Raw genomic sequence first — 23929 nt, forward strand, 5'->3', positions numbered from 1 at the left:
CTAACTTGCCACACCCATGGCACTGTACAATTCAGATGGGACATTTTTCCCACGTGTGGACATTCCTCCTGCCACAGTGGGGACATTGGAAAATGGCAGTTCGTACTTTTTCAGGGTGTTTTCCTGGTTGCTGCCTTGCTATACTTTTGATTTTACATCCCACAATTTGAATGACCTCATTGGGCTGTTCTTGGGAAATTTTCCTTGCATCTCTGACAAAAGCCTTATTCTGCCTCCGCTTTTAGGGCTGTCCAGCTAGTTGTACTACAGCTTTGCTTAAATTTAAATCTTACCAAGATTATGAGAAGTCAGAGAGATTCTCATCTAAAACAGCAAAGCATTTTATCTCTGATCATGTCATCCTTTAGTGATACCTCCTCACAATTTTCAGCTAGGTTGTACAATTCGTTGATGATGACTCAATCTCTTCACCCTGTTTTTGACTGCATTGATTAAATTTTGCCCTCTCTATGTTTAGGAAGACTGAAGTATGAGTCAAAGGTTCCAGTAATGCCCTCGTAGGAGGCTGTCTCTTTGTTCACCTCATCTGGCCAGCATGTCGTCTACTATGCCCCCAACAGCGTATATCAAATTGCTAACTTGACCTTTGTTCTCTTTACTTGCAAGACCAGGGCCTGGATTTTTTCTATGGTGGGAGTGGGCGGGGCAGGTGTGGAGCCAATCGCTGCCTGCGAATTGCTGCGCACTGCCATTTTACGTGGCTGCATCAGGGAGATTGAATGGATATGAAAATAATTGAAGAATCGATTTAAAAATTTATTCAAACATGTCCCCTCATTTGACTGTGTCACATGAGTTGGGGCATGTTTGTAAAGGTGGGAAAATTTATTTATTTATTTTATAAAAGCTTCAGGAAACCTCATCCCACCCTAGGATGAGGTTTCCTGAAAAACGTGAAGGCCGCTTGGGCTTTTCGCCTGCCCGTCTACCTTAAGGTTGGACAGGCGGCGTTCTTAACTACTTTAATTAATTTCTTAATGGCCTTAATAGGCCCTTAATATTTCGGTGGCGTGCAGCTGACTCCGGCGCATGCCCTCCGAACGAAATATCGCAATGGCGCGCGATGACGTTGAGACGCGTGTTGGGCCGCCTCCGCGTGCCGTTTGGAAGATTCTGCCCCTAAGGCGTTGTGGTACCAGGTAAAGTGCCTGTGCCAGTTTTGCCGTTGCTCAGCCTGCCTGGGGCCCTCTGTATTTTGAAATGATTCTGGTAGGGGTAGAGTAGTAGCCATTTCTCACCCTGGTTCAAGGTTGACTTTTCCCGTGCTGCTTTTCTTTTCAGTCACTGGGCTGCCCTTGTTATTTGGTCGTCTCTATTGTGGTTGCTGGGTTGGCCTCGAAGTCCTTCAGCCGCAGAGCTGTACTGTTGCTGGATTTCACTTGAGGCTTTTCCTGCCATTTTCCACTGTTCCCCTGCGGGTGTAGTCACAGCTGCCACCATTTGTTATTGTGGGTTTTTCTCAGGATTCATTGGTTTCTTATTCTCAAAGAGCTCTTGCTGGAAGCAATGGTCTTTTATTCAAAAATATTTATTTACATGCTAACTATTTACAGAAGTTAAGTAAAGCCAAAACATAGCTGGAGCTACTCTCTGAAATGCATCACGCTTATCTCCTCTCAGTGAATGACATCACTCTGTCACAGCTCCTTAAACACAAGGTCAGTAGCTATCATTAGAGTTAACCCTTTACACTATAATAATGGCCTTGATTTGTCCTCAAATCCATCCTGTGTTTGTTGTAAGACAGTTAATATTCTTGCTCCTTGTCCCTGGGATACCACAATTTCTCTGCATTCAAATGTCAGATAAAAGGGGCCAGGCACTTGTTTCACTGAGGCTGTACCCCTTTGATGATGCCCTTGGGTTTCTGAGATCTTATATCAGGGTGAGCACTGTGTGGTGCTCAATATCATTGGTTAGAAAGAAGAAATACTTTACATTTATATATATATAGCACCTTTTATGACCTTAGGACTTCCCACGTGTGCCTGCCGACCGAAATATTGCTTCAGAACGCTCGCCCGATGTCATCACCCATCATTTTACGCTCAAACGGGTCGGGCACGTGCCGGACTGCTCAGTGAAAAATCCTGCCTAATATAAAACAGGTGTCAGCTGAATTGGTGGCCAGTTTAATTTCTCTCCTGATTTTTATTTCCACTGAAGTTGGGAAAGATGCAAAATGGGCTGCCAATTCACTGTCAGTTTTATACCTTTGTGCAAAGATCAACCCCCTGTATGTGAAATACTTTGAGATGTCTCATTTCAGTGCTATCCTGCACAAATGCAATCACTGATCTAATCTTAGTCATTGCAGTACTGTATAGTTTTGAAATCGCTTAGAGATGTGAAGAATGAACTAAGAGGCTGACAGGCACCATGAGGAGTGGGGGCTCTTTTATCAAATGAGATTCCACTTGAGACTGTGTTTATTTTATTCGGGTATTTTGTTTCTAGGGAAGGAGAAAGCATGTTTTCTGTAGAAAGTAATTGTGGAAATCCCCATGCCTTTTTGTGGCACAGAAGCTGAACAATGAGTTGAATGCTGAATCTGTGGTTACACAACTAATTTAGACATCCAGCATTTCGAGACTATGAGCGAGTGGAGGGAGACCAATTTTCCATGCCCTGTGGAAAATCCCAAATTACACAGGGATGTGATATTGGAAACTTAGAAATGAAGGGTGGCTATTATTAGTTTGAGACAAAGGGCAGGAGAGTTCAGGAATGAATTACATTTATTTAGCACTTTTCACAATATGAGGATGCCCCCAAGCACTTTACAGCCAATGAAGTACTTTTGAAATGTAGTTGGTGCTTAATGTAGGAAAGGCAGCAGCCAGTTTGCATACAACATACTGCCACAAACAAAAATGTGATAATGAATAGATAACCTGTTTATTTTGATGCTGGTTGAGAGATAAATATTGCTCTTATTCAAACTTGGTTTGATGTCTCATTTGAAAGATGGTACCTCTGACAGCGCAGTACGCCCTCAATACTGCATTGCAGTGTTGAGGATGAATTTTATGCTCAAGTCCCTGGGGCTTGTGTGATGTACAAATTAAGCATGCAGACTGCATGATGATTATATAATTGGAGTTCTTTATTCCACTGGCACCAAATCTTAAGAAGCATCAATAGAAAAGCTTAGGTTAGAGGAACGAACAATTTACAATTGATGTTCACAGCCGCTGCTCCAGATCCACCAGGAGACCATTGAAAGTTTGACTCCTGATCTTCCATCAGCAGAGTTCAGTTGTTGGAGATCCTATTGCTAATTTCCCATGATCCCGTGACCCAGATTACCTAGCCTCCCAGAGACAAAGGGAATCTTCCTCTTGGGGCTTCTCAGACTCAGGGGTGCTGCCCATTCAGTCCAATTAGGTCTCCATAGCTGTATGCCTGCTCTAATTCCCTTTTCCATGTATCTAGCCACCATCAGAAGTTTCGAGCTGCCATGTTCTTGGCCTTGGCTCTTACCATTCTGCAACTCACAAGTCCTGGATTTCTGTTCCTTGCTGCTCTCTCCCTTACCTCATGGCATCTAGCTCTGCCCAACCCTCACCCTAGCCTGCCAAAGAAACTGCTCCCTGCAGAGAGGAACCCAGAGGGGCTGATCAGTTCCCCTGCTCAGTGCTCTCTTCCACCATCGCCACCTCCTGCCAGATGCCCCACTACATTTGTACCCACAAGCTTCTGACACAGAGGTGAGAATGCTACATTCTGAGCTACAACTTACCACTAAGTGATACTACCAAATCTGGCAAGCAAAAAGCAACCTATGGATTGCTAAAACTCTGCCCGCCTATATCCAAATAGTAAAGTTTCTACAAGTATTTGAACAGGAAAAGAGTAACCGAAGCTACTGTTGGTCCTCTAGAGAGTGCATTTGGGTAATTGATAATGGAAAACAAAGAAATGTTGGAGGGGTTGAACAGGCATTTTGTGTCTGTCTTTATGGTAGAGGACTTAGAAAACTTCCCAAAGTTTCTTGAAAATCAAGAGGTGATAAGGAGGGATGAACTCAATACAATCATTGTCACCAGGAAAGGATGCTAGGAAAACTATTAGACCTAAAGGTTGACAAGTCACCAGGATCAGATGGCTTTCATCCTAGGGTCTTAAAAGAAATGGCGGCACAGATAGTTCATGCATTGGTTATAATCTTCCAAAATTCCTTAGATTCTGGAATGGTTCCAGCAGATTGAAAAATAGCTAATGCAACACCTTTATTCAAGAAAGGAGGGAGGCAGAAACCTGGAAACTACAGGCCAGTTACCCTAACATCTGTCAAAGGAAAAGTGCTAGAATCCATTATTAAGACATAAGTATAGTGGGATACTTAGATAATCATGATTTGATCAGGCAGAGCCAACATGGCTTTGTGAAAGGGAAATCATCTTTAATCTGTTAAGGGTTTTTTGATGCAGTAACATTCAAGGTGGATAAAGGAGAACCAGTAGGTGTGGTGTACTTGGATCTTCAAAAGGCATTTGGTAAGGTACCATATCAAAGGTTACTACAGAAGATAAGAGCACATGGTGCAGAGGGTAACATATTATCATGGATAAATGATTGGTTAGCTAAGAGGAAGCAGAGAGTAGGGACAAATGGGTCTTTTTCGGATTAGCAAGCTGCATCTAGAGGAGTGCCACAGGGATCAGTGCTGGATCCTCAACTATTTACAACCCATATCAATGACTTGAATGAAGATAGTGAATGTATGGTAGCTAAATTTACTGATGACACTAAGATAGATAGAAAAATAAGTTATAAGAGGAGGTAGAGAGTCTGCAAAGGGATATAAACAGGTTAAGTGCAAAAATTTGGCAGATGGAGTATAACGTGGGTAAATGTGAACTTGTTCACTTTGGCAGGAAGAATAGAAAAGCGGTATACTATTTAAATGGAGAAAGATTGCTGAAATGCTCACGGAAGCCCTGTTTGGGTTCTGCCAGGGCCACTCAGTTCCTGATCTCGTTACAGCCTTAGTTCAAAAATGGACAAAAGAGCTGAACTCCCAAGGTGAGGTGAGAGTTACTGCCCTTGACATCAAGGCAGTATTTGACCGAGTGTGGCATCAAGGAGCCCTAGCAAAATTGGAGTCAATGGGAATCAGAGGGAAAACTCTCCGCTGGTTGGAGTCATACCTAGCACAAAGGAAGATGGTTGTGGTTGTTGGAGGTCAGTCATCTCAGCTCCAGGACATCACTGCAGGTGTTCCTCAGGGTAGTGTCCTAGGCCCAGCCATCTTCAGCTGCTTCACCAACAATCTTCCTTCCATTAAAAGGTCAGATGTGAGGATGTTTGCTGATGATTGCACAATGTTCAGCACCATTCGCGACTCCTCAGATACTGAAGCAGTCCAAATGCATCAAGTCCTGGACAATATCCAGGCTTGGGCTGACAAGTGGCAAGTAACATTTGCGCCACACAAGTGTCAGGTAATGACTATCTCCAACAAGAGAGAATCCAACCATCACTTCTTGATGTTCAATGGCATTACCATCACTGAATCCCCCACTATCAACATCCTGGGGGTTATCATTGACCAGGAACTGAACAGGACTAGCCAAATAAACACTGTGCCTACAAGAGTAGGTCAGAGGTTAGGAATCATGCGATAAGTAACTCACCTCCTGACTCCCCAAAGCCTGTCCACCATCTACAAGGCACAGGTCAGGAGTGTGATGGAACACTCTCCAATTGCCTGGATGAGTACAGCTCCTACAACACTGAAGAAGATGGATACCATCCAGGATAAAGCATTAACAAACATTCCTTCCCTCCACCACTGACACACAGTAGCGGCAGTATGTACCATCTACAAGATGCACTGCAGGAATTCATCAAGGCTGCTTAGACAGCACCTTCCAAACCCACAACCACTAGCACCTAGAATCACAAGGGCAGCAGATAAATAGGAACATCACCACCTGGATGTTCCCCTCCAAGTCACTCACCATCCTGACTTGGAAATATATCGCTGATCCTTCACTGTCGCTGGGTCAAAATCCTGGAGCTCCCTTCCTAGCAGCACTGTGGGTGTACCTAATACCTGGACTGCAGTGGTTCAAGAAGGCAGCTCACCATCACTTTCTCAAGGGCAACTAGGGATGGGCAATAAATGCTGGCCTAGCCAGTGAAGCCCACATCCCGTGGATGAATTTTTAAAAAACTCGGAGGTACAGAAGGATCTGGGTCCCCTGGTACATGAATCACAAAGTTAGTATGCAGGTACAGCAAGTGATTAGGAAGGCAAATGGAATCTTGCCATTTATTGCAAGAGGAATAGATTATAAAAGTAGGGAAGTTTTACTGCAGCTGCAGGTCCTTGACGAGGCCACAAGTGGAGTACTGTGTTCAGTCTTGGTCTCCTTATTTAAAAAAAGATATGGGGCTGAATTTTACGCCAGCGGAATTTTACATTCCCGCCAAAGTCAATGGAGTTTAGAATGATTCACCACACTTACGGCCCAGTCCCCACTGTGGTGGGGCCATAAAATTCCAGCCATAATTGCTTTAGAAGCAGTTTAGAGAAGATTCACCGGATTCATTCCTGGGATGAAGGGTTGTTTTATGAAGAAAGGTTGAACAGGTTAGGCCTAAACCCATTGAAGTTTAGAAGGATGAGAGTTGATCTTATTGAAACATATAAGATCCTGAGGGCGCTTGACAGGATGGATACCCAGAGGATGTTCCTGTTATGGGGAGACTAAAATTAGGGGATATAGTTTAAAAATAAGAGGTCTCTCTTTTAAGACAGCGAGAGGAAAATTTTTTCTCTCCCAAAGGGTCATTGGTGTGTGGAATTCTATTCCCCAGAAACTCGTGGAGGCTGGGTCTCTGAATTTATTTAAGGCAGAGTTAGACAGATCATTGTTAGGCAGGGGAATCAAGGGTTATGGGGGGGGTGGGGCAGACAGGGAAGTGGAGCTGGGACCACAACTAGATCAGCCATGATCTTATTGAATGGTGGAGCAGGCTTGAAGGCCCAACTGGCCTACTCCTGCTCCTATGTTTCAAATGCCATTTAAACATATAACTTTACATAAAAATTATAGCACAGTAACTAGCCCTTTGACCCAATTGATCTGTGCAGATGTTTACACACCACAGGACAACCCACCCTACTTCATATAACACTATCAGGTTCACTAATGTCCTTCAGGGAAGGAAATTTGCTGTCCTTATTCGATTTGGCCTATATCCAGACCCACAACCATGTAGGGTGGTATTTAATGGGGGTCTCACCCACTGACTGGAGAGCTCTCCAAAGCCCTTCTCAATAACATCTGGAGACTCGTGCCAAAATTAGTAGAGCTGTCCCACAGACTTGTCAAACAACATCTTGACATAATTATACTCACCAAATCATACCTTACAGTCAATGTCCCAGACTCCACCATCACCATCGCTGGGTATATCCTGTCCTACTGGCAGGACAGACCCACCAGAGGTGGTGGCACGGTGGTTTACAGATGGGACGGAGTGGCTATGGAAGTTCTTAATATTGACTCCAGATCCCATGAAGTCTCATGGCATCAGATCAAACAAGGGCCAGGAAACCTCCTGCTCCACTGCCCTCCCTCAACTGATGTTGTTATCCTCCATATTGAACACCATTTGGAAGAAGCACTCAGGGTGGCAAGGGTACAGAATGTCCTCTAGGTGGGGAACTTCAATGACTACCACCAAGCGTGGCTTGGTAGCATCATTACTGACTGAGTAGGCTGAGTTTTGAAGGGCATAACTGCCCGATTAGGCCTGTGGCAGATGGTGAGAGAACCAACTAGAGGGAAAAACCAACTTGACCTCATTTTCACCAATATACTTGTCACAAATGGATCAGCCCATAACAGTATTGTAAGGGTGACCACCGCACATCCCTGTGGAGATGAAATCCTGTCCTCACACTGGGGATATAGTGTCCATCACATTGTATGACACTATCACTGCACTAAACGGGATAGATTCGGAACAGATCTAGAAGATTAAAACTGGGCATCCATGAGGTGCTGTGGGCCATCAGCTGCAGCAAAATTGTATTCAACCACCTGCTTTCTGATAGGAATCAAGAAATGAACAGACAAGTAGACAATGGGAAGAGAAGACCCAAATGAACAAGAGGAGAAACAAGAAAGTGGCAGACAAAAAAAAGATAGAGCGACACTTAGATAGCGGAGCTGGGTAACTAGGGATCATAGCTGCCGATGTATCATGTACAACATTAATGTTCCATTGGTGTTCCATGTATTTCTTCAGATAAGTGTATTTGACTATACCCTTTTCATTTCCTAGGTATCAACTCATGCTCAATTGGTAATGGAGGCTGTGATCACGATTGTGTTCAACTGTCGATTGCTCACTACCAGTGTAGGTGTCGAAACAACTATCAGCTGAAGGAGAATGGAAAGCATTGTGAATGTGAGTACCAGGGCTATGGATAGGAAGGGTGTGGTGAGAGGGAGATGACCATCTGCAATATTCCTCTGTACATGGGCTTGTACCAGAACCTCATGTGATGTGAGGAGGTCTCACGAAGATTGGCACCTAGTCCTTGGCCAAGCAGACAGCCATCAGTCTATGATTGGGCAGTCCAGAAATTCCTAAAATGTAAACCAAACACTAGATGTCTGGTTTTCCTTTTATTGTTTCTATTTTGTCATGTGGTGGTATTATTAAGTTACCTATCAGTAACATAGTTACTGAGGTTTTTAATGAATTTTCATCAGTAGCCAAGCAAACTTCAAATTTCAGCCCCTGATCCCATCCCATGTTCCTGCTACTCTCTTGCCCCCTCTGCAGGTTGTTCTTAATCCTAACCTAAAAAGAGGCAGAAAAATGAAAGGAGAATTCAAATTAGAGTCTTGACACAAGCTAACAGTGCTATTAATCCATTTAAAACATTGTTTGAATGAAGTAGTTGCCAATATGCCAACACTAAATTCTGTTCTTATAGGGCTGGATTTAATGGAGGCGATGGGGTCCTTGGCCGCAGGCTGGAGAGCTGGCAGGAGTCCCCGCATTGCTTCTTTTTGGGGAGGCCATCCGAATTAAGTGCCACTCAAGCACTTGACAGGTCAGTGGCAGGCATTGCCCAGCAATCAGACACTATAGGCTGGAATCCAAGTACCCTAGCACTTGGGGATTTCTGTTCCTACGACCTTGGTTCCTAAGAAGCTCTCAGTAGCTCACTTCTGGTGCTTGGCCCAGTGTTACAGAGAGGGAAAAGTATGAAAGCACTAAAAGGATTTGGGAGTTTTTAAATGGACCTGAGTTTTAGTAAGTCAGTGAGTTGTTAACTAGAGGTTAAAGTGGATAACCATTTGAAGCAGAGGAAGATGCAGGGCTACACTGAGGGAGCTGGGCTGCAAAATTATTTTCGGATTTTTCTAGGAAAAAAAGGCATCTTTCTGTGCTGTAAAATTCCATACATTCTATTATTGATACACTGAGTTACCAGAACAAATGTAAACTATTCTACATATTAATTGTAATTTCTTAAATTAATAAATACCTGTAGTTGGGTGGGAAAGGGCAGGTGTTTTGATTGGGTAAGGTCATTCAAATCTTATACAATAAACAAATTGAACCAATGTCATGAAAATTACTTTTAAAAATAAAAATATAATGGGGATTTGAACTGAGAAGGGGACAGGTTTTCCCTATAATGCTAGAATTGCCCAGTTTCCAGTAGAATACACTTGACTCTAGCTCAGTGTGCCTGTGAGGGGTAGAAATTTCGTATCACCACCAAAAAACAAACTAGGAAGTTAGGAGAAATGTTTTTACACAGGGGTTATGACATGAAATGCTCACCCAGAAGTATCAGGGGAAGCAGAATTGAAGAAGGAAATAGAGAAATTTTGCATATTTAAAAGAATATGAGAAAGTCCCACTCCCCTGCTCTATGCGGAAGGCTGTTTCAGAGAGCCAGTACAGGCACTGTGGGTTGAATGGCCTCCTTCTGTGGTGTAAATGTCTACAGGATAGAACTTGATATGTGTTCCACCCTTTTTCTGGCTGCAAAGCATACCACTTAGCAGTGGGATGGCCTTCGCCCACTCTGCACAGACATTGGTTCCACTGCTATACTCAAAGGGATCCTATTTCAGGCATCCCAGGCCCATCCCTCTGAGAATATTTCAGCTGTTCCCATCCCTGCCAACAAAAAGTAAGTTAATTGTTTTTGTTTCCTTAAGAAAAACCCCATCCTGTGGAGCTAGGAGGAGCACGGATGCTCTCCCATAGTCTGCTTCAATGCCCCTCCCTCCCATGACTTACCTGGGGGGGAGCCACTGGTGGTGAATCAGAGAGCCATTACAGATCCCTTCGCTCGGGTATGCTGCCCGTGGTGCTGATGAAGCCTGAGGACTAATTTACACCGATCCTTCAACCGCTTGGTTCAGTTAAATGCTGATCACTCAGTGTCAAGCCTGAGCCCGAAAAAATCTACCTCTTTGATTCTATGAACTACATTCACTACCACTGAGAGAATACCGTGTTAATTAGGACCCTGGTAATTCAAACTTGCCATTCATTCTCAAATTAAGACATGCTGATCAGGCCAGCACAGTGATGGGATTCTACAATTGGCCTCCATTCCTCTGTTTTAGCAAGAGGAAAAAATGTCAAATGTTCTCTGTCTCAACAGCTCTCTAGGGAACAAAAACAAAAACAGAATTACCTGGAAAAACTCAGCAGGTCTGGCAGCATCGGCGGAGAAGAAAAGAGTTGACGTTTCGAGTCCTCATGACCCTTTGACAGAACTTGAGTTCGAGTCCAAGAAAGAGTTGAAATATAAGCTGGTTTAAGGTGTGTGTGTGGGGGGCGGAGAGAGAGAGAGAGAGAGAGAGGTGGAGGGGGGGTGGTGTGGTTGTAGGGACAAACAAGCAGTGATAGAAGCAGATCATCAAAAGATTTCAGCAACAATGGTACAAAAGAACACATATGTGTTAAAGTTAAAGTTGGTGATATTATCTAAACGAATGTGCTAATTAAGAATGGATGGTAGGGCACTCAAGGTATAGCTCTAGTGGGGGTGTTTTTTTAAAAAAAATAATGGAAATAGGTGGGAAAAGGAAAATCTTTATAATTTATTGGAAAAAAAAGGAAGAGGGAAACAGAAAGGGGGCGGGGATGGGGGAGGGAGCTCACGACCTAAAGTTGTTGAATTCAATATTCAGTCTGGAAGGCTGTAAAGTGCCTAGTCGGAAGATGAGGTGTTGTTCCTCCAGTTTGCGTTGGGCTTCACTGGAACAATGCAGCAAGCCAAGGACAGACATGTGGGCAAGAGAACAGGGTGGAGTGTTGAAATGGCAAGCGACAGGGAGGTTTGGGTCATTCTTGCGGACAGACCGCAGGTGTTCTGCAAAGCGGTCGCCCAGTTTACGTTTGGTCTCTCCAATGTAGAGGAGACCACATTGGGAGCAACGAATGCAGTAGACTAAGTTGGGGGAAATGCAAGTGAAATGCTGCTTCACTTGAAAGGAGTGTTTGGGTCCTTGGACGGTGAGGAGAGAGGAAGTGAAGGGGCAGGTGTTACATCTTTTGCGTGGGCATGGGGTGGTGCCATAGGAGGGGGTTGAGGAGTAGGGGGTGATGGAGGAGTGGACCAGGGTGTCCCGGAGGGAGCGATCCCTACGGAATGCTGATAGGGGGGTGAAGGGAAGATGTGTTTGGTGGTGGCATCATGCTGGAGTTGGCGGAAATGGCGGAGGATGATCCTTTGAATGCGGAGGCTGGTGGGGTGATAAGTGAGGACAAGGGGGACCCTATCATGTTTCTGGGAGGGAGGAGAAGGCGTGAGGGCGGATGCGCGGGAGATGGGCCAGACACGGTTGAGGGCCGCGTCAACGACCGTGGGTGGAAAACCTCGGTTAAGGAAGAAGGAAGAAGGTAGCACATGCCCACATGTCTGTCCTTGGCTTGCTGCATTGTTCCAGTGAAGCCCAACGCAAACTGGAGGAACAATACCTCATCTTCCGACTAGGCACTTTACAGCCTTCCGGACTGAATATTGAATTCAACAACTTTAGGTCGTGAGCTCCCTCCCCCATCCCCGCCTCCTTTCTGTTTCCCCCTTCCTTTTTTTTCCAATAAATTATAAAGATTTTCCTTTTCCCACCTATTTCCATTATTTTTTTAAAAAAAACACCCCCACTAGAGCTATACCTTGGGTGCCCTACCATCCATTCTTAATTAGCACATTTGTTTAGATAATATCACCAACTTTAACTTTAACACCTATATGTTCTTTTGTACCATTGTTGCTGACATCTTTTGATGATCTGCTTCTATCACTGCTTGTTTGTCCCTACAACCACACCCCCCCCCACCTCTCTCTCTCTCTCCGCCCCCCACACACACACCTTAAACCAGCTTATATTTCAACTCTTTCTTGGACTCGAACTCAAGTTCTGGCGAAGGGTCATGAGGACTCCAAACGTCAACTCTTTTCTTCTCCACCGATGCTGCCAGACCTGCTGAGTTTTTCCAGGTAATTCTGTTTTTGTTTTTGTTTTGGATTTCCAGCATCCGCAGTTTTTTTGTTTTTAGCTCTCTAGGGACACCTGCTGGAAGAGTTTGGGTGTGGCTGGTTGTTGGGTGAGGAAAAGCTGGGTTTTGGCCTTCAGACAATTTCAGCACAGGGTAACGCATGAAGACTGGCCACTGAGGCAAGGTTACCATGGTGGCAACAAAGTTGTAACCTGGCAGAAATAAGCACCTTGCAGCCTGGAGGTGCAGAAAGAGCACTATGGATAATATAAAACCTTGGGCCTACTTATGTGTACTCTCTTGCTTCTGCAGTGAAGAATCCATGTATAGATAAGAATGGCGGCTGTATGCATAAGTGCCGCAACCACCGTGGAGTTGCCAAGTGTGAGTGTCACCCAGGATACGGATTGGCTAATGACACCAAAGGTTGCGAAGGTAAAAGTCCTTGTTATCACTTATACTTCTACAGCATGCTCAATTGAGTTTTCTATGGCATTGACAGATTTTTGGTTTCTCAGGGAATTAAGGCACATGGGGAGTGGCGGGAAACTGGAGTTGAAGCCCAAGATCAGCCATGATCATATTCAGTGGTGGGGCAAACTTGATGAGCCATTTGGTGTACTTTTGCTTCTATTTTTTTGTGTTCTTGTTCTTGCAACCCACACTACAGATAAACTTCAAGATCACAATAGGATAAGAGATGGAAGTAACAATCTATACTAGGTCACTCATGTACAGAGCAACCTACACACTTATCCTGTCCCAACAAACCCAATGCAGACATGTAACTTGGCAACTGGTTCCTCTCCACACCAACCTGATTTGGACATATATCACCATGCCTTCATCATTACTGGGTCCAAATCCTGGAACTCCTTACTTAACAGCAGTGTGAGAGTACCTTCACCACACAGCTGTTCAGGAACAGACATTGGTTCCACTGCTATACTCACAGGGATCCTATTTCAGGCATCTCAGGCCCATCCCTCTGAGAATATTTCAGCTGTTCCCATCCCTGCCAACAAAAAGTAAGTTAATTGTTTTTGTTTCCTTAAGAAAAACCCCATCCTGTGGAGCTAGGAGGAGCACGGATGCTCTCCCATAGTCTGCTTCAATGCCCCTCCCTCCCATGACTTACCTGGGGGGGCCACTGGTGGTGAATCAGAGAGCCATTACAGATCCCTTGGCTCGGGGATACACACAGTTGCACACACGGTTCAAGAAGGTGGCTCACCACCACGTTCTCAAGGGCAACTAGGATGGGCAACTGATACCGGCCTTGGAACGAAATTGGGGGAAATCCACGCACTTTAAAGATTGCATTTCCCCCAAAAAATCAAAACAATGAATTGATTAGGAAAAAGTGAATTTATTGGTGTCCCCAAGCTTTTGAACCCTTCCTAACAAACAACTAGTCTGGATCAACCTTCTTGAAAACGTCCAGTAACTTGGATCTGTGGGTCCATTACCAGCTGGAAGTCTTGCCTGCCTCCTGCCCCGATTGGGAAATCGTGGATATACTGGAGCAACACACTCTTGATTTTCAGACGTGCGGTAGAGTGCACTCAGATCATCAACCCCTCATGATGCCCCATGATGTACTCACTGAACAACAGGATTGTCCTTCCAGTGCTACATTGATCAGTACTACAACTACTTGCATTCATATAGGAGCTTTTGAACATATCCCAAGGGAATTCACGGGAGTGCTAACAAAGCAAACATGACACCAGGTCAGACAAGGACAAGTTTTTTTTCCCTTTATTCTTTCATGGGATATGGGCACTGCTGACAAGTCCAGCATTTGTTACCATCCCTAATTGTCCTTGAACTGAATGGCTTGCTAGGGCAGTTAAGAGCGACATGCAGGCAGATTACCTTCCCTAAAGGGCATTACTGACAGATGAGTTTTTACAACAGTCAACAATAGTTTCATGGCCATCATTATTGAGACTAGCTTTTAATTCCAGATTATTAATTGAATCCCATCAGCTGCCACGTTGGGATTTGAACCTATGTTCTCCAGAGTATAGCCTGGGCCTTTGGATCACTAGTCTAATGACATTACCGCTACACCATCATCTCCCCCAAATGACCCCAAATGGTCCGTGGCTGAATGCTTGGTCAAAAAGGCAGGTTTTAAGGAGTGTCTTAAAGGAGAACAATGTGGTTGAGAACTGGAGAGGCTTCAGTAAATAGTTCCAGACTTAGGGTATAGATTCTTGAAGGCACAGAAACAAGGGATATGCGAGAGGGCAGAATTGAAGAAGCACAGATAAGGGCTAGATGAGGTTACATAAATGGGGAGGGGTGAGGCCATGATGTATTTGAACACAAGGATGAGAATATTAAAATCGAGGCATTGCTGGAATGGGAACCAATGTAGGCCAGTGAGCAAAGGGTTGATGGGTGAACTACTGCCATTACTGTACATTACTGGATCAGTGATTGGTCTCTCTCTCTCTCTCTCTCTCTCTATCCCCCCCATCCCAGATACTGATGAGTGCATGATTGGATTAGCTGAATGTTCGCATGGATGTCTCAACACACGTGGATCCTTTTCCTGTGTCTGTAACGCAGGCTATGAGCTGGGTGCGGATGGGAAGCAGTGCTACCGTAAGTTAACATGCTGAGTTCTTCATACTGGTACAGGGTGGGTAGCAGTGAGGAAAATATCTGGGTATTTTCAGGATTATCACACCAAGCTCACTAACAGGCTCCTAACATGGACTATGGAATTCACTGGAAGACAATAAATATCATCCTGCAAAGCCCCTGTGATATCTCACAGAAGGACAGTCTGTACAGAAGGACAGAAATGGTGAAGTATTAGCAGTAACAAGCTCCCTGTATACACAAGGAAGCATTGTAAGTTGGTATTCTATAGAAGGAGGGTAGAACCTCATTTCTGTATTTAGGAGTCACTAAGGATTGATACAGTGCATAGTTAAAGCAGCTGTGAGAACCTCAAAAGGCACAATAAATACATTTTATTGAGAACTGGGTAGTCCAGCTTGTGCCATTTTATCTGAAGATGCTGGGATTGAAATCCAGCTCAGGCCAAGGAGTTTAACGTCTCCTTTATTTGTTGGTCGTAATCAGCCTGTGTAAAATAAGTCTGAAAACAGCATAGAGGAAACTTTACCCTGAGTCTAACCCATACTGTGCCTGACCTGGGAGTCAATTGTGTGGCAGTGTAATGGGAGTTTACTCTGTGTCTAATCCGTGCTGTACCTTCTTTGGGAGTGTTTGATGGGACAGCGTAGAGCAGGCTTGTCGAAACTTTTTGTATGGAGGGCTATATTTCAAAAATGTTCTTACTCAAAGGTCCAATGAGCAAACTTCAGAAAGATAAAGTTTGGCACAACATTAAAAATGAATTTCAAAAAAGAACTGACATATGAAAAGAAACAACTTGCTGAGCAAAAAAAAAATCAAAGCAATAAATCGATTTTAAAAAAAGTCATAAATAGAGTATTAGAGTGTGATAGGGAGAAATATGTGTGTCCATTCACTCCCAGTTTCAGGGTGCTCACTCACTCACTCGCCCGCACCCTATAAAACCATAAGACAGAGGAGCAGAAATTAGGCCATTCGGCCCATCGAGTTTGCTCCGCCATTCAATCATGGCTGATAAGTTTCTCAACCCCATTCTCCTGCCTTCTCCCGTAACCTTTGATCCCCTTACCAATCAAGAACCTATCTATCTCGGTCTTAAATACACTCCATGACCTGGCCTCCACAGCCTTCTGTGGCAATGAATTCCATAGATTCACCACTCTCTGGCTAAAGAAGTTTCTCCTCATCTCTGTTCTAAAAGGTCTTCCCTTTACTCTGAGGCTGTGCCCTCGGGTCCTAGTCTCTCCTACTAATGGAAACATCTTCCCCACGTCCACTCTATCCAGGCCTTTCAGTATTCTGTAAGTTTCAATCAGATCCCCCCTCATCCTTCTAAACTCCATCAAGTATAGACCCAGAGTCCTCAAACGTTCCTCATATGTTAAGCCGTTCATTCCTGGGATCATTCTCGTGAACCTCCTCTGCACCCCCTCCAGGTCCAGAACATCCTTCCTGAGATATGGGGTCCAAAATTGCTCACAATATTTTAAATGTGGTCTGACCAGAGCCTTATAAAGCCTCAGCAGCACATCCCTGCTTTTATATTCTAGTCCTCTCAAAATAAATGCCAACATTGCATTTGCCTTCCTAACTACTGACTCAACCTGCAAGTTAACCTTAAGCGAATCCTAGACTAGGACTCCCAAGTCCTTTTGCACTCCAGATTTCTGAATTCTCTCCCCATTTAGAAAATAGTCTATGCCTCTATTCTTCCTACCAAAGTGCATGACTTCAAACTTCCCCACATTATATTCCATCTGCCACTTCTTTGCCCATTCTCCTAACCTGTCCAAATCCTTCTGCAACTCCCTGCCTCCTCAATACTACCTGTCCCTCCACCTATCTTTGTATCATCTGCAAACTTAGCCAGGATGCCCTCAGTTCCTTCATCTAGATCATTAATGTATAACATGAAAAGTTGTGGTCCCAACACTGACCCCTGCAGAACACCACTAGTCACCAGCCGCCATCCTGAGAAGGACCCCCTTATCCCCACTCTGCCTCCTGCCAAACAGCCAATCTTCTATCCATGCTAGTACCTTGCCTCTAACACCATGTGCTCTTATCTTACTGAGCAGCCTCCTGTGCGGCACCTTGTCAAAGGCTTTCTGGAAGTCCAAGTAGATAACATCCATTGGCTCTCCTTTGTCAAACCTACTCGTTACCTCCTCAAAGAATTCTAACAGATTTGTCAGGCATGACCTCCCCTTGATGAAACCATGCTGACTTTGCTCTATTTTACCATGCACTTCCAAGTATTCTGAAATCTCATCCTTAATAATGGACTGTAAAATCTTACCAACGACCAAGGTCAGGCTAATTGGCCTGTAATTTTCCATCTTTTGCCTCACTCCCTTCTTAAACAGGGGGGTTACATTAGCGATTTTCCAGCCCTCTGGGACCCTCCCTGACTCCAGTGATTCCTGAAAGATCACCACTAACGCCTCCACTATCTCTTCAGCTCTCTCCTTCAGAACTCTGGGGTGTGGTCCATCTGGTGCAGGTCCCTTGTCAGCCATGGTTGCCTCGTCCTCCCTTTAGTATGCTTCTTCTTCCAAGGGATGAATTTTTGCTGTGTCTCCCAAATTACTCCCAGAAACTCCTGCCATTGCTGTTCCACTGTCTTTCCTGCTAGGCTCATCTCCCAGTCAATTCTGGCCAGCTCTTCCCTCATGCCTCTGTAGTTGCCTTTATTCAACTGTAATACTGTTACATCTGATTCCAGCTTTTTCGTCTCAAATTGCAGGGTAAATTCTATCATATTATGGTCACTTTCTCCTAAGGGTTCTTCACCTTAAGCTCCCTTATCAAATCTGCCTCATTACACATCACTAAATCTAGAATTGCCTGTTGCCTCGTGGGCTCCACCACAAGCTGCTCCAAAAAGCCTCTGTGAGACTGGGGAGTACATGTTGGTGTGTGCGGATTAGGGTGAATGAGAATCCTGAGACTGTGAATGAGCCAGATTTACTGACACACTCTCCCCCCTCTCACACTCTCCCCCCTCGCACACTCTCCCCCTCGCACACTCTCCCCCCTCGCACACTCTCCCCCCTCGCACACTCTCCTCCCACGCACACTCTCCCCCCTCGCACACTCTCCCCCTCGCACACTCTCCCCCCACGCACACTCTCCCCCCACATACACTCTCCCCCCTCGCACACTCTCCCCCCTCGCACACTCTCCTCCCACGCACACTCTCCCCCCTCGCACGCTCTCCCCCTCGCACACTCTCCCCCCACGCACACTCTCCCCCCTCGCACACTCTCCCCTCACGCACACTCTCCCCCCTCGCACACTCTCCCCTCACGCACACTCTCCCCCCACGCACACTCTCCCTCCACACACACTCTCCCCCCTCACACTCTCCCCCTCGCACACTCTCCCCCTCGCACACTCTCCCCCCTCGCACACTCTCCCCCCTTGCACACTCTCCCCCCTCACACACTCTCCCCCGACACCCTCTCTCTCCCCCTCCACACACCCTCTCTCTCTCTCTCTCTCACTCCCCTCCACACACCCTCTCTCTCAAGCCCACACACTCTCTCTCCTTCCCCTCCACACACTCTATCCCTCCCTCCGCCCTCTGCACGCCCTCCCTCTCCTCCCCCACACCCTCCCTCTCCTCCCCCACACCCTTCCTCTCCTCCCCCCCACACCCTCTCTCTCTCTCCACCCCCACACACCCTCTCTCTCTCCCCTCCACACACTCTCTCTCCCTCTCTCTCCGCCCCCCACACATCCTCTCTCTGCCCCCCACACATCCTCTCTCTGCCCCCACACATCCTCTCTCCGCCCCCCACACATCCTCTCTCTGCCCCCCACACATCCTCTCTCTGCCCCCCACACATCCTCTCTCTGCCCCCCACACATCCTCTCTCTGCCCCCCACACATCCTCTCTCTGCCCCCCACACATCCTCTCTCTGCCCCCCACACATCCTCTCTCTGCCCCCCACACATCCTCTCTCTGCCCCCCACACATCCTCTCTCCGCCCCCCACACATCCTCTCTCTGCCCCCCACACATCCTCTCTCTGCCCCCCACACATCCTCTCTCTGCCCCCCACACACTCTCTCTCCCTCTCTCTCCGCCCCCCACACATCCTCTCTCTGCCCCCCACACATCCTCTCTCTGCCCCCCACACATCCACTCTCTCCCCTCCACACAACCTCTCTCTCTCCCCCCTACACTCCCTCCCTCTCACCCCCCCACACCCTTTCTCTGTTCCCCACCGCACCCTCTGTCTGCCCCCAACCACGCATTCTCTCTCCCCCACCACGCCCTCTCTGCCCTCTCTCTCTCTCCCGCACCACGCCCTCTCCCCACCACGCCCTCTCTCTCCCCCACCACGCCCTCTCTCTCCCCCACCATGCCCTCTCTCTCCCCCACCACGCCCTCTCTCTCCCCCACCACGCCCTCTCTCTCCCCCACCACGCCCTCTCTCTCCCCCACCACGCCCTCTCTCTCCCCCACCATGCCCTCTCTCCCCCACCACGCCCTCTCTCTCTCCCGCACCATGCCCTCTCCCCACCACAGCCCCTCTCTCCCCACCACGCCCTCTCTCTCCCCCACCATGCCCTCTCTCCCCCACCACGCCCTCCCTCTCCCCCACCACGCCCTCCCTCTCCCCCACCACGCCCTCTCTCCCCCACCACGCCCTCTCTCTACCCCACCACGCCCTCTCTCTCCCTCACCATGCCCTCCCTCTCCCCCACCATGCCCTCTCTCCCCCACCACGCCCTCTCTCCCCCACCATGCCCTCTCTCTCCCCCACCATGCCCTCTCTCTCCCCCACCACGCCCTCCCTCTCCCCCACCACGCCCTCTCTCCCCCACCACGCCCTCTCTCCCCCACCATGCCCTCTCTCTACCCCACCATGCCCTCTCTCCCCCACCACGCCCTCTCTCCCCCACCATGCCCTCCCTCTCCCCCACCATGCCCTCCCTCTCCCCCACCATGCCCTCCCTCTCCCCCACCACGCCCTCTCTCCCCCACCATGCCCTCTCTCTACCCCACCATGCCCTCTCTCCCCCACCACGCCCTCTCTCCCCCACCATGCCCTCTCTCCCCCACCACGCCCTCTCTCCCCCACCATGCCCTCCCTCTCCCCCACCATGCCCTCTCTCCCCCACCACGCCCTCTCTCCCCCACCATGCCCTCTCTCTCCCCCACCACGCCCTCTCTCTCCCTCACCATGCCCTCTCTCCCCCACCACGCCCTCTCTCTCCCCCACCACGCCCTCCCTCTCCCCCACCACGCCCTCTCTCTCCCCCACCACGCCCTCTCTCTCCCCCACCATGCCCTCTCTCCCCCACCATGCCCTCTCTCTCCCCCACCACGCCCTCTCTCTCCCTCACCATGCCCTCTCTCCCCCACCACGCCCTCCCTCTCCCCCATCACGCCTTCTGTCTCCCCCACCATGCCCTCTCTCTCCCCCACCATGCCCTCTCTCTCCCCCACCATGCCCTCTCTCTCCCCCACCACGCCCTCTCTCCCCCACCACACTCTTGCTCTCCCCACTACACCCTCTCTCTCCCCTACCACAATCTCTCTCCTCCACCATGCCCTCTCTCTCCCCCCACCACGCCCTCTCTCTCCCCCCCACCACGTCCTCTCTCTCCCCCCACCATGCCCTCTCTCTCCCCCCACCACGCCCTCTCTCTTGCCCCACCACGCCCTCTCTCTCCCCCCACCACGCCCTCTCTCTCCCCCCCACCACGTCCTCTCTCTCCCCCACCACCTCCTCTCTCTCCCCCCACCACACCCTCTCTCTCCCTCACCATGCCCTCTCTCTCCCCCCGCCACGTCCTCTCTCTTGCCCCACCACGCCCTCTCTCTCCCCCCACCACGCCCTCTCTCTCCCCCCCACCACGTCCTCTCTCTCCCCCCACCACACCCTCTCTCTCCCTCACCATGCCCTCTCTCTCCCCCCGCCACGTCCTCTCTCTTGCCCCACCACGCCCTCTCTCTCCCCCCACCACGCCCTCTCTCTCCCCCCACCACGCCCTCTCTCTCCCCCCACCACGTCCTCTCTCTCCCCCCCCACCACACCCTCTCTCTCCCTCACCATGCCCTCTCTCTCCCCCCACCACGCCCTCTCTCTCCCCCCACCACACCCTCTCTCTCCCTCACCATGCCCTCTCTCTTTCCCACCACACTACCTTCCTTTTTCCCTCACATCCCCTCATACAGTCTCTCTCTCTCCTTTTCTTTCCCCCCCCCCACTCTCTTCCAATCACAGGCTGGCTTCTTACTGCATTTGTTGCTGATAGGCTCGCAAACACAGGGCAGGACCAGCCTGTGATTGGCTTTACAGCTTTACACCAGTTTACAAATATAATTCAGTTGACTGTCTGACAAGTTTGTTGGGCCGCGTCTAGGAGCCTTGAGGGCTGTGAGTTGGACAAACCTGGTACAGAGAGAGATTTACTCTGTACCTAACCTGTACTGTACCTGCCCTGGGAGTGTTTGATGGCACAGTTCAGAGGGAGCTTTATAATTATCAACAAGACATCTGCACAATACCTGCAGAACAGTTCCCTTTATTTGGCAGCTTGATCTGGTATTTTATCTCATTTCCTGCTGTTAGGACGTTGCTGTGTCCAAACTGTCTCTCGATTTTTCTACCGTACACAACAGTGATTACACTTAAAGGTCGTTTATTGACCATAAGACACTTTGGGACATCCTCTTCCTGTATCCAGGAGTTGTTTCTGAAATGATTACAAGGTTTTATATCACTCGAATATGCTGAAAGGGTGGAATTTGGCTCAGCATTTGATCAGTTTTCAGCAGTGCATTGTGTTGGAGGTGTGGTGACCCACTGCTCCTCCTGATGGCGCTTTAATGAAAGAAAGCAAGACAGACCTGCATTCATTTGTCACCTTTCAGCACCTCGGGATATCCCAGAGTGGTTCACAGACATTGAGGTACTTTTTGTAATATGGGGCTGATTTATCACTCCTGCCAGGGCCAGGTATAGGTACAGTGATAGGCAGGAGCAAAAAATAGCCCCACCGGCTAGTCTGCTGGTTCCCTGCCTCCATCGCGCCCCCCCCCCCCACCCCCCCCCCTTTCAGGCCATTTTTGCTGCAGTGGGATTGGGACCTCTGGGCTACCCTCCTGTATGCAGGAAGTAGCCACCATTGCTCATTAAAAGCCTGCCAACTAAAGGAGGCCAACTGAGATTTTCTGTTCAGCCTCCGGGTTTCTGCCAGCAGTGAGGACTGGTTTAGGTGTCTGGAGGTTGCCTCCTGACAACAGGCCAGGGGACCAGCTCTCCAAGCAGGAGTACAGGAGCAGCCAACGACCACCCTGAAGAGGGGCTTCCCCCACTGAAGTGGTGGCCCAGCTGAAAAGGCCATTTGTTAAGTTAAGATTTAAATAAGTTGGAAGGAAGGCACCTCCATCTTGAAGTGGTCTTTTCTCCACTCAACTTCCTTTGAAGTCTGCTGCTCCATTCAAGTTGAAAGGCCTCTGATTGGCCCTTCAGCTGGATGGTGAGCCTGCCTCCAGGATCATTTTAATGGCATTCCCCCACACCATGAAAGTCAGAATGAGTGACTGTTTCCCCCTAGGGGTGGGTTCAGCACCGGAAACGGCCCCAAACTCTGTTTCCTACCCCTTGAGAGAAAACCTTGCCCATAATTATTATTATAATATCGGAAGACATGGCAGACATATTTTGCACAGCAAAGGCCTAGAACAGTAATGACATAATGACCGGATAATCAGTTTTGATGACGTTAATTGAGGGATAAATATTGGCTAGGACATTGGGGTGAAGCCCTGCTCTCTTGTAAATACTGTATTGCTTTCATACAGTGCTCGTTCAGGCAACCTTGACAAATCAACCAGTTTATCCTTGGTGTTGCCAAGGGGGCCATCAGAATGGAAATGATATGAAAGAAGTGCTAAAGGGCTAGTGAAAGTATCTGACTGCTTCATTTACAGGGATCGAGATGGAGATTGTCAACAGTTGTGAATCAAACAACGGAGGATGTTCCCATCACTGTCGCCACACAACCAGCGGTCCGCTATGTAGCTGTAATCAAGGCTTTCAATTGGATGCTGATCAGAAGACATGTGTAGGTAGGGCTGAACAAAAGTGATTTTTCTTCAGTTGCTGGTAGGTCATGTTCATGTGCATCAGCATTAAGGGTTTAAAAATATGCAACAACTCAACTAACTATAAAATAGCACACAATATTTGATTTTTTGAAATTGAGGTGGTATCTTAAGTGCTCTATTACTCCAAAGTCCAAAACTCAAGTTAAACACCAGTCTTCCCCTCTAGGACCTGGGTTTGGGATTCAGTCCTGACTGATTGGATGACCCTCTGTAAGAATCCTATATGAAACTATTTTGGATAATTTTAGTACAATTACTAATGATCATCAGTGCAGTGCATCAACCTACCCATAATTTGGAAGACGCTTTGGCATTGAAACAACGCTTGCCTTTAGAGACATACAGGATGGTTGATGTGGGAAATGTTACTTTGGTGCAATAAGATGCACTCTCCTGAAATTGGGGTTAAGATACATTCTTGGGGATAAATGTTTTGCAACAAATCTCCTCTATTCCAGATGTGTTGATACTGAATGAACATAAAAAAGAATTATGTGCTGTTTCAAAAATCAACATCAACAATCTCATGGACAAATCACATTTCCTCTTTATGAACTCAGTTATTGCTCACTACTCTGGCCATTCTGTGTTAGCCTTTGAAAGTAGAAATGATAATTTTAATAAACTGTGTTAGAAGTTTCACCCTTGGGGCTT

At 47.6% G+C, this 23929-nt stretch overlaps 1 protein-coding gene across 1 annotated transcript in view; it reads left to right on the top strand.

Moving 5' to 3' along the window:
• The window catches only part of megf6a (multiple EGF-like-domains 6a), a 221628-nt gene that overhangs the window by 80961 nt on the left and 116738 nt on the right, over positions 1–23929 (top strand). The window contains exons 3-6 of the mRNA XM_041206995.1: positions 8326–8451; positions 12838–12960; positions 15019–15141; positions 23099–23236. Of these exons, the coding sequence (XP_041062929.1) occupies positions 8326–8451; positions 12838–12960; positions 15019–15141; positions 23099–23236 (510 nt within the window). The remainder of the gene's footprint in view (positions 1–8325; positions 8452–12837; positions 12961–15018; positions 15142–23098; positions 23237–23929) is intronic.

Source organism: Carcharodon carcharias, chromosome 15, assembly GCF_017639515.1.
Source record: "Carcharodon carcharias isolate sCarCar2 chromosome 15, sCarCar2.pri, whole genome shotgun sequence".
NCBI lineage: Eukaryota > Metazoa > Chordata > Chondrichthyes > Lamniformes > Lamnidae > Carcharodon > Carcharodon carcharias.